This window comes from Schistocerca cancellata, chromosome 5, assembly GCF_023864275.1.
Source record: "Schistocerca cancellata isolate TAMUIC-IGC-003103 chromosome 5, iqSchCanc2.1, whole genome shotgun sequence".
Classification (NCBI taxonomy): Eukaryota; Metazoa; Arthropoda; class Insecta; order Orthoptera; family Acrididae; genus Schistocerca; species Schistocerca cancellata.
The window spans coordinates 197,018,286-197,030,483 of record NC_064630.1 but is presented as its reverse complement, the minus strand read 5'-3'; the positions used below and the strand labels follow the sequence as shown (position 1 = coordinate 197,030,483).

The 12,198-nt window shown below is 42.2% G+C and overlaps 1 protein-coding gene across 1 annotated transcript in view; it reads right to left on the bottom strand.

The window, feature by feature from the left end:
- The window catches only part of LOC126188046 (solute carrier family 25 member 44), a 111,635-nt gene that overhangs the window by 49,039 nt on the left and 50,398 nt on the right, over positions 1–12,198 (bottom strand). The window contains exon 3 of the mRNA XM_049929478.1: positions 1,234–1,517. Within this exon, the coding sequence (XP_049785435.1) occupies positions 1,234–1,517 (284 nt within the window). The remainder of the gene's footprint in view (positions 1–1,233; positions 1,518–12,198) is intronic.

The following is a 12,198-nucleotide window of genomic DNA, read 5'->3' as shown; positions in this document are numbered from 1 at the left end:
GAATTTTTTCTACCTATGAGAAGAGATGGTTACTAATAGGAACTTTTATGAATTGTGAATCACATGCAGTATTCTCTTCACCATAAGAATAATACGTATATAAACATTTTGCCATGTATTCTTTCGTGTTTGCTGCTATCTCATTTAAATCCTGTCCGCTTAATAAACTACGAAACTAGAGTGAGACAACAGCAAACGCCGAAGAATATACATATCATTTCATGTTTATATTCGTATTATTCTTATGCCTAATAGTGATAGTCAGAAATGAAGCACGTCAATTGACTAGATTTTTAAATCTAAGATGACTAATTTCTGTGCAGAATGTTATGTACTAAAGAGACGTCTGCAAAGATTTTCAAACAGAAAAATTTTCGCTAAACTCTCGTTCAGAACATCTTCTATCATACGCAGTCTATTATTTGGTTCTTGTTGATCGTCAAAGAAAGCAGCAGTGTTAGTAACAACAAATAGCAGTCTCTTGCCATTGTTTTGCTAATGAGACGATTTCTCTCTTTTTCTTTTTTTAATTGTAAGCGGCGGTAGTGCGCACAAAAGCAAGCCACGCCGCGAGCGGCAACAGGCCGTAAACACTGATTATCAGAATGCGACAAACAGTGCATGACACAGTACAGTAATGCATTTTCAGCTTAGAGTGACGTAAACACCTACAACAAAGAGAACGGCACTTATAAGATCAAAGAAAAATAAGCAATCGATCCAAACCAGACGAAGCACGTGAAAAAGGAAGGGTACCCGTATAATTATGGACGGAGCGCCTGACGCATAGCTATGGCTACCTGGTAAAGCCTAACTGCTTAGCTTACTACGCGAACCAAACTACTGTAGCTGTATCGTCATTCATTCGACCTAAATTGTGTCTCATATTACAATGGACCAACTTTGTTTCGATTTGGAGGTGCGGCCTAAAACTTAACTCTCCCCTTGAATTTCGAGTCTCATATTTCAGGTGCGGCTTAGATTCGGGAAAATTTTTTTTCCTTGATTTCGAGTCTCATTTTTCAGGTGCGGCTTAGATTCGAGTGCGGCTTGGATTCAAGTAAATACGGTATACATTTTTTTTTTCTGGCAGACTCTGTACAACCAAAAAGTAAAACACTTAGAGGGGTACTGTGAAGTTAACAATGTTGGTTATCTTTTCTACCTACTGCTGCCCTAGAAACAGATGCAAATGCTACTCCAAAATTTTGAGAGAAGAAAGAATGTAGTTACCTCTTTCTTTGTGTTTCCACTCACAATACCCAGTACCATCAAGTGTTGACTAAGAACATCAAATGGAACTATGATTGTCTGCCCAACTAGTGATGCACAACCTCCTGCAACCAGGGCTTTAACACGAGAGTCCACTTCACAGCGGCTCAAAAAATGTCGCATTCCTTCATATGTTGATATGTAAAAAACACCAGACACAATCTGAAAGGAACTAATCCAGAAGCCCCTATACAGGCCTGCTATTCCTTCATGGCGATATATTTTAGTCCAAGCATCAAACAAACCTGAAAATAAGAGTACAAACTATATATTTATTTATGTAAATATTACCCATTCTGAGACACCATAATGTGTCGTCAGTTCTACAAAGGATTTACACTTAAGCTCCTTGCAATGTTTCATTACATTCCTGCACAGAGGTGACACATACAATTTTTCAGTTGACGAAAGTATAAACACTGTATTTTTACACTATTGCAAGTATTGATTTTAGTCATAAAGTTCTTATGTGTAATACATGCATAAGGAAGCTTAGGCCCGCATGTAATGGATATCTTGCATTCTGTTGTCAAATGGAATCCATCAATTTATTATGAGAGTCTGACACACGGCCTATACAAACTGTTACATTAATTTGTGTAATTTAAAAATTTTTATGAGGCAAAGGCACATTCTGCGTTCCTAGAGGTAATAAGAAATTTCAAATGTAGATACAGTTATTTTGGAAAAGGAAGTTAATTTAAATTAAAATAATGATATGCAAAGTTTTAGTGTATTTATTGTCACTCATCCCTGAGAGACTGAGGCACCAATTGACTCACAATTCTGGGGCAGCTAATCTCTTCTAGATTACCTGGCCAGCAGCAAAATTTGAGTGTGCTAGTAAGACTCTGTTTCTTCAGAGCTGTGAAAGTGTTGTGAGCCAACTGTTCTGCTGGTTTACAACCTTAAATCCTGAATAGTGGAGCCTGCACTCCCCCATTGAGTGGAGGTCTTGAGATAGAGGATAGAAAAAGTTTTAATTAGCCTCTCAAAAAAAAGTTGAATAATTTTTTGTTAAATTCTGGGACATAACTGCTGGTTAAAACTTAACTTCAGGAGTAAAATGTTTAGAACTACCAACAAAAATATAAAAATAAAGGTGACAAACTACCCTAGCTTTCCAAACATTAGTTCATTCCTTGAGGAGAAAAGGGGAGTAGGTCTGGGAGGGTTAAAAAGGAAAGACAGGTCATTCAGATCCCAGGATATGAGAGAATCATTTGCACTGATGACACAGTTAGGTATAGGTGGGTCCCTTTCATACTGGTGTCAGAGGGACGGGACCTGTCGCACCTTTTTAACCTCATCCAACATATCTTCCTCCCCCCCCCCCCCCCCCCCCCCAAGGAAGGAGCTAAGCTACAATAGTTTGTCACTTTAATATTTCTATTGGGAATACTATGCATTTGATTGAGTGAAGCACTGGCCAACTATTTTGGCTCATAATTTAGTTTTGATTAAGTTTTTCTATGATGGACATAATTTGTTTGTAGTTATATGTCTACAGTCCCAATACACATTGAAATCCCAATGCCGCTGTAGAGCAGCATCTTGCTAGAGGACCCAAAACAAAATTGTAAAGCCCATCTCCACTCTACCAATGGGCTGTGCTATTCTGTTTCACCTTCTTTAGTGACATGCTACATCACTGGGGCACAGGAATTTCAGTTTATACCAGGACTAAATAAATATACCTAAAAACAAACAAAATTAAGTACGCAATTTTTTCACTTTATAATTAAAACTTTTGACTACCCTTCATAGGAAAACATTAAATTTAAATTCCATATCTAGCTTAACTGACTACTATTGTGTAAGAAACTTATTTCACAGCTGTGACACCCACAATAAATATTGAGATATCACTTAAATTGTTTTGATGTTGATCTGTAACAATCTCTCTCAGTTAAGAATCATTCACCAATCTGAAAAGTCTTCATCACATTTGAGGAATTTAATCCGACATCAGCTATAGAGCAAATGTTGCAACAAATCTGGGATTCACAAAGCAACTATTGTAAGCTGGTTTATCTGACATCTGTACTAGTCATGTGTTTCATGTTCTGCTGTCAACACTGCTATTTTCTCCTTCCACCTCAAGTGCTTCCACTGAAAGTACTATGATCAATATTACAGGAGACAGGTAAGAATAGAAATGTGTGGTTTGAAAATAAGTGTGAAGATTACCACATACTATTCTATAACGTGGGAGACATTTGACAAGATTCTCATGGGGGGGGGGGGAGGTGACGGGGGAGAGAGGGGGGAGGGGGAGGGGGAGAGAGAGAGAGAGAGAGAGAGAGAGAGAGAGAGAGAGAGAGTTAGAATAATAAGTTCAAATGATACTTGCTTCAATTTCCAGCACCAATAAGTAGTTACTCCATATATTGTTGCAAATTGTAATTGCACTACAAGCAAAAATACTGCTTTACAAATTGTGACAGTTCAGCCACTAATTTATTATTTCTCCCTTAAACTAAGAGTTAAACAGTTCCCAAAAGAAAACAACATACCAACCTGTCAGTATGCTGCAGTCACGAGAATATGAAGTTTCCTGTAGTGATAGACAGCTGCCTGTTGGATTAGTATAAGGATGATTTGTAAATTCACCCTGAGTTTCGCTACCATACTTTAAAACATCTGTGTTATCACTATATTAATTCACATTTATCAATTTTCACATGACAACTTGTAAAGATGCAGAAAGTGCAAGATGTTTCATAAGCTTATAATACAGCAGCACCAGAAAACTATCCTTGGACATGAAACCATTACTCAGTTGCAGGTTGCCTATCTAATGGCTCCCAGGGGCAACAAAAATTTGATTCTCAGTATGTCATATAATCTTTTGAGACTCATTTTGAAAAAAATTATCATCTTGGCTTGTTTTCCTTCTCTGGCTCATACCAACTTGTGTCAGTCATGTGGGTCTCATCCTGCTGGCACTACTGCATCTCAGGTTCCAATGATGCAGTATGCCCTACAAAGAAAATGGGATGGCAAGTATTGTCCCTACAGCAAGGCAAGATATTTCTTTAATTTCGATTATATTATTTAAATGAATGACTATATGAATGTCTTCTTATAAAAAGAGGTGTAATAATCGTAACTGTACACTGTTTTTACATTTCTTTCCAAATTGTGATTTTTATTGCAGAACAAATAACAACTGCCACCATTGTGCAGATTCGTATTTCGTTTAAATTTCACTTGCACATTAAAAAGTATTTATTGTATATGGGATTTAATGCTTTTGCTTCTCAGATGCCAGCTGGTTGGTTGGTTGGTATTGAAAGAGGGGGTAGGGACCAGACGATAAGGTCATCAGTCCCTTGTTCCAAATAAAACAATGCCACAAGGCTGAGAATAAAAACAAACAAGACTGACAGCACAAAACGGAATGGAAGGAAAACTCACAAGAACAATGAAGGGCAACAAACATGTAAATGGACAAAAGGGGGACAAGAATACCAAAGAAACGCAAGAAATGGGATGAAAAGAGTAAAACAAAGCAGATGACCACGGCTGGCTGACCATGAGAATAAAAAGGAGAAGCCAGCCACTCTGCAACACATTAAAACCTCCATCCTAAAAGCACTAGGGTGGAGGACACAGAGGGACAAAGGACATGTGCTAAAACTTAGATCAAATGATAAAACCTACCCTCACGGATAAAATGTAAAACTAAATCAGCCAATGAGGCATTGTCAGATAAAATTAGCGGCGATGAGTCCGGTAACCCAAGATTCCATCACTGGGCAGTCAAAGTGCGACAGTGCACCAGAATATGGGTCATTGTCAACCGAGCACCGCATCGACACTGAGGTGGGTCTTCACGGAGCAGGAGGTAGCCTTGGGTCGCCCAAGAGTGGCCAATGTAGAGCCGGCAGAGGACAACTGATTCCCTGCAAGAGGCCCGCATGAAAGACTTCCACACATTCGTAGTCTCCTTAATGACATGCAGTTTGTTGTGTGTATTGAGACTATGCCATTCCATCTCCCAAAGATGAAAAACCTGGTGACGTAAAAACGAACGCAGGTCAGTTACTGGAATGCCGAGCTTCATAAGCAGTTTCCATGTAGTCTGTTTAGCCAGCTTGTCAGCAAGTTTGTTGCCTGGGATTCCGTCGTGTACTGGGGTCCACACAAACACCACTGAATGACCGGACCGTTCCAGGGCATAGATGGACTCCTGGATGGTCGCTAGCAAAGGATGACAAGGATAGCACTGGTCGATAGCTTGTAGGCTACTCAAGGAGTCAGTACACAGAACAAACGATTCCTTGAGGCATGAACAGATATACTGAAATGTACGAGATATGGCCACCAGCTATGTAGTGAATACACTGCAGCCATCGGGCACGGAATGCTGTTCAGTATGGCCTCTGTGGGCAAAGGCAAAGCCAACATTACCATCAGCCATCCAGTCATCAGTGCAAACTACTTCAGAGGCCCGGAACACTTTAAGAATCGAAAGGAAGTGACAGCAGAGAGCCACAGGGTTAACTGAGTCCTTAGGGCCACGGTCCAGGTGAAGCATCGGACTACAGCTTCACAACGAAGGTGTATGTGAATGGACCTCGAGGAGAGGTAGTGAAGGGAGGACTCCAGACAGAAGATATTGCACGCAAACTGCAATCAGTAGCCCTGACCAGGGCCGCCTATGCGGGAGGTGAACCGCTGTGTTTGGGAAAGAAGACGGTCATTAGGACATTCAGGAAAGCTATGAATGTCTGCAACATAACTGGTGAGCAGTTGTGCACGTCTGATCTTCAATAGAGGGACTCCAACCTCCACCAGCACGCTCGTCACCGGACTCATCCTAAAAGCTCCTGACGGTAGTTGAGCTCCGCAATGGTACAATGGGTCGAGCAAACGAAATGCTGAGGGCGCCGCCCAACCATAAACCACTCTCCCATAGTCAAGTCGGGATTGAACAAGGGCTCTGTAGAGCTGCAGCAGTGTAGAGTGATCTGCACCCAAGTTGTGTTGCTCAGGCAGTGGAGGGAATTGAGGTGCTGCCGCCAGCATTTCCGGTTACGCTGATGAAGGTAAGGTAGCCAAGTCAATCGGGCATTGAAAACCAGTCCTAAGAATCACTATGCCTCCACTACAGTGAGTGGATCGTCAGTAAGAAAGCTCTGGTTCTGGATGAACGGTACGATGCCAACAGAAGTGCATGACACACGACTTCGCGGCTGAAAACTGGAAGCTGTGGGCTAGAGCCCAAGACTCCACCTTGTGAATGGCTCCCTGTAGGTGCTGTTCAGCAACACCAGTACTGGAGGAGCAGAAGTCATCCGCATACAGAGAAGGCAAGACAGATGGCCTTGCAGCTGCCGATAGACTGTTAATGGCCATTACAAATAGTGATACACTCAATATGGAGCCTTGCGGGACTCTATTCTCCCGGATATGGATGGAACTATATCCGGTTGGAACTATGGGAAGCACCAACTTGGACATGGAAAGTACGAAGCGACAGGAAATTTTGGATAAAAATCTGAAGCAGGACTCTGAGACCCCACTTGCATAATATGGCAAAGATATGATGCCGCCAGGTCGTGTCATACGCTTTTTGTAAATCAAAAAAGACGGCAACCAAGTGTTAGCATCTGCAAAAGGCTGTGTGGATGGCAGACTCTAGGGACACGAGATCATCAATGGTAGAGCTTATCTTTCCCAACACTCCTGCTTCCATCATTTGATAAGATGGCAAACTCGGGCACGGAGGCGTTTAAAGGCTATGATATGCTCCAGAGAAGGGTGACGCTTATGCCACTGTAGAGCTTGCCAACGGTCCTCAATTGCCTCAGCAACTTCCAGTGACCACCAAGGGACTGCCTTTCACCTCTGGCACCCTACAGAGCGAGAGATCGCATTTTCTGCTGCAGAAACAATAGTTGTAGTCACTTGCTCAACTATCACATCAATGTTACCGTGGGAGGGAGATTCAAGGTTGGGTGCAACAAGTACAAAGTGATGGGGAAGCACCACTTAACAAATGGCAGTGGCTAAAAAGACAGTGCCCGATATGCAACCTAGCTAAAATGATCTCTTCATTATGAGAATGCCGAAAGGAGGTCATCCAAGCTGCTGGGAGAGGCCTAATAACCCAGAGCTTGTTCCATTGAAGGAAGGACCAGTGGTGATACCAAACTGATACTACCTGCTGACAGACGGCATCACAGAGATCATCGGAGGGAAAGGAAAAACTAGCAGTCTACGGGATTAGGAGTGCAGCCTTGGCAGCAGCGTTAGCGGCCTCATCTCCTTTCAGACCAACGTAACCAGGAACCCACATAAACATCACAGTGGCTCCGTCAAGAGTGAGCAAGTGACAGTTTTCCTGGACCAGCTGCACTATGGGATGGACACACAGAGGCTTTGAAGGGCACTGAGAAAGTTGGAGCAGATGACGCAATTGAAAAGCCTATGTCACCGGATATACTGTGTAACCTGACACAGGGTGAAGAGCTCTGCTGTAAATACTGAGCAGTATTCCAGAAGCCAATACCAAAAAACATCGGCATCAATAACAAAGGCACACCCGACACCACAGTCAGTCCGAGAGCCATCAGTGTACACAAAGGTACTTTCGCAAAGTTCCATGTGAAGGTCGTGAAACTGAAAACAATAGAGCGAAGCCGGAGTAGTGTCCTTAGAGACAAATGAAGGCGAAGGTGAACACAGGCCACTGACCAAAGCAGAGGTGATGAAGGGTTCACACCCACCAAGAAAGTTGCAGGTAGCTTGTAGTTAAGCTGCTGGAGCAAGAACTGAAAGTGAACTCCAAAAGGTAACAGAAGAGGGATGCGCCCCATACTGGCTATCAAAGGAGTCATCGAAGAAGGAAGCATAGGATGGTTGGCCATGCATGGCAGACAAATTGCATGCATATCTGCTGAGGAGAAAACCACGGCAGTAGGACAGTGGTAGTTCGGCAGCTTCTACATACAGATTCCCAACCGGGCTAGTGTATAAGGCCCCAGTGGACAAATGGATGCCATGATGGTCGATAGTATTGACACAGCATAAGAGGGACAGAAGTGCAGATGCATAAACAAAACATCTGTAGTTGAGATTCAAACAGACAAGGGACGAATAAAAATGGAGGAGGGTGGTCCGATCTACTCCCCAGGAAGTACCACTGAGGACACGTACGACACTGAGGAGCCACGTGCAGTGGGCTACCAAGTAAGACATATGGGAGGACCAAGAAAGTTCCCTACCAAGCATGAGCCTCAGGAATTTTGTAGTTTCAACAAATCAAAGAGCAACAGGCCTGAGATGTAAGGACAGTGGAAGAAACCAACTGCACCAACAGAAATGCACACACATGGTTCTCTCAGTGGAAAAACGAAAGCCATTGTTGATGCTCCATGAGTAAAGACAATCGAGACATTGCTGAAGATGCCACTCAATGAGACAAGTCTGTGGATAATAGCAGTAGGTGGCAAAATCATCAACAAAAAGGGAGCCAGAGATGCCCAATGGGAGAAAGACCATTATAGGGTTAATGGTGATAGCAAACAGGATGACGCTCTCGACGGAACCCTGAGCCACGCCGTTTTTCTGAATAATGATGTCCGACAAGCCAGAACACACATGTACCTTGAAAACCCAGTCTTTTAAAAATTCCTGAAGGAAACATGGCAGGTGGCCATGGAAGCCCCACATATAGAGAATACAGAGGATACCGGTCCTCCAGCAGGTGTTGTAGGCTTTCTCCAAATAGCAAAACAAGACCACATTTGAGATTTCCACAGAAAACCATTCCTGACATGGGTGGAAAAAAAGGTGAGATGGTAAACTGTAGAACGATGTGCTCAATATCCACTGCGCAGTGAGTCAGTAAATTACAAGACTTGAGCCACCATACTAGCTGGGCATGAACCGTATGTTCCATCACCTTGCAAACACAGCTGTGTGAGAAATGGGTGGTAGCTTGAAGGAAGGTGTTTGTCCTTACTGGGCTTAGGTGTGGGTATGAGAGTGGATTCATGCTAGCATCTGGGAAATGTGCGCTCTGCCCATATGCGGTTGTATGTATGAAGGAGAAAGTGCTTGCCCACAAGAGAAAGGTGCTGCAACATCTGAATGTGAACATTGTTGGCCCTGGGGTAGAGGATCAGGATGAAGTGAGAGCATGATACAGCTCCCTCAGAGTAAAGGCGGCATTGTAGCACTCACAATTCTGGGAAGATAATGGTATCGCCCAAGCCTTCTCCACTCATTTCCAATGGAGAAATGCAAGGTGATACTGGGTGGAGCTCAAAATCTCCGGAAAATAGGAGCCCAAGGTGTTGGAGATACCACTATGACACCATCTGCTACTGTCAGACCAGAAAATGGGGAATGGACTTTGGTCCCAGAGAGACCTTTTCAACTTTTTCTTGTATTTTCCTGTAACCTTTTTTCAAACAAAATAGTTTTCTTTGTCTAAATTTTGAAATATTATTATATATTTATTAATTTCATCTCCATCCTGCTGAATATTTATCATTCTCCATAATAATGGGCAGAAGAACACTTTTTTGGTAAATTTAAAGTTTTTTTCCACTAATTTACCTTCACAACATTGTGTTCTCATGCTGTATCAATAACAGAGTGCTTTTCTGTACAGATTATCACTAGACATTGATTTCATAGGCTGAAACTGGTTGTGGAAAGAAAGATTAAATAGCAGCCCAAATAGAAAAAAACACACATTCGTTCAATAAATATTTGGCTTTGGTGTCCCCTAGGATGAAAGCTCAGTTTTTCAGTGCTAGTATGAGGGTGAATCAAATGAAAAACTTAAATATTTTTTTAAATATTATTTATTGTGCAGAAGTGGTACAAAGCTGTATCACTTTTCAACATATTCTCCCCCACGCTCAATGCAAGTCGTCCAGCGCTACAAAGTGCATAAATTCCTTTAGAAAAAAATTCTTTAGGTAGTCCGTGCAACCACTCATGCACCACATGGCATAACTCTTCATCAGAACGGAACTTCTTTCCTCCCACTGTGTCTTTGAGTGGTCCAAACATATGGAAGTCACTTGGGGCAAGGTCTGGTGAGTATGGTGGATGAGGAAGACACTCAAAATGCAGGTCTGTGATTGTTTCAACTGTTGTATGGGCAGTGTGGGGCCTTGCATTGTCATGTTGCAAAAGGACACCTGCTGACAGCAATCCACATCACTTGGATTTGATTGCAGGCCACAGATGATTTTTTAGGAGATCTGTGTATGATGCACTGGTGACAGTGGTCCCTCTAGGCATGTAATGCTCCAAACTGATGCCTTTTTCGTCCCAAAGGAGAGTCAGCATAACCTTCCCTGCTGATGGTGCTGTTCGAAACTTCTTTGGTTTCGGCGATGAATGGCGCCATTCCTTGCTCGTTCTCTTCGTTTCCGGCTGGTGGAAGTGAACCGAGGTTTCGCCCTCAGTAACGATTCTTGCAAGGAAGCCATCACCCTCTCATTCAAAGTGCCGAAGATGTTCTTCACAAGCATCAACACACAGTTCTCTCATTTCAGGAGTCAGCTGTCATGGCATCCATCTTGCAGACACTTTGTGAAACTGGAGCACATCATGCACAATGTGGTGTGCTGACCCAAGACTAGTATGTAAACATGCTGCAATGTCATTCAGTGTCACTCGGCAGTTTTCCTTCACTATGGCTTCAACTGCTGCAATGCTCTGTGGTGTCATAACTCGTTGTGCCTGACCTGGATGAGGAGCATCTTCTACTGAAGTCACACCATTTGCGATCTTCCTATTCCATTCGTAGACTTGCTACTCTGACAAACACGCATCACCGTACTGAACCTTCATTCGTCAATGAATTTCAATAGGTTTCGCACCTTCACTACGCAAAAACCGAATAACAGAACGCTGTTCTTCCCTGGTGCAAGTCACAAGTGGGGCGGCCATCTTTATACTGATACTGCAACACTGTGTGTGCAATCTGTAATACACTGCCACCTACAGGCCATTCTGCACACTGTTTGTGGCACACTTACCAACTTACAGGATAACGGCGTGAAATTTCGATTTGTTATTACAAATTTAAGGTTTTCATTTGACTCACCCTCTTATTCATATAAGAACTTAAAACACTTTTAGGGGCCTGTGAAGATACTCTTCAATGAACCAGGAGTAGTCGAAAATGACCGAGTTAAATGACAGACTTCACTACACTACCTAAAAGACATCAAAATGTTCTGTCATGTCATTTAATACATGTGTACTCATATGTCTGATTCTTTTCCCTTTTCTCTTGCAGCCTTTAAAAATGTTGATTTTTGTGTTATGCATGTGGTGCCAACAACACTAATGCCAACACAGCTTTGTCTTAGGTTGGGTGGAGGGACGGGGCAGGGGCATTTCACAGTATTCCCTAATATTACTGAACAGCTAATATTGTAGGAAGAGTGATATTATAAATGTATAAGTATGCAAAGCTATCCTCAGTCAATTAGTATATTCTCACCTTCGTCTGACCTTTGGACTGACTTAGCTACTCAGTTATAGGAAGAACTACAGTTTAATGTGGACACTATACTGTGGAGCAGATTGACCTTTCCAGAGGTGTCAGAAGTAACACGTGATGCTGATAAAAGAACTAGGACCAACTATGTACCATAACACAGATTTTTAAACTTTTAGTATGACACTGTCTTTTTGTTATAACAAGAACAATTTAACTGGGACTTATCAGGAAAAGGAATAATAATGAGATAATAGCAATTGAAACATATGTGATCAGTTCAAATGGAATATATGAAAAGGTGAGACCCTTCATTATGTAAAACTGGGAAAAGTGACCACTCATCTATAGCAGTCTGATGAGTGGAGCATAGAAACACAAAACACTATTCACATTAGTTTTTGAGCTCTTGCTCTTTTTATAGTGAAACACCACATATTCAAACA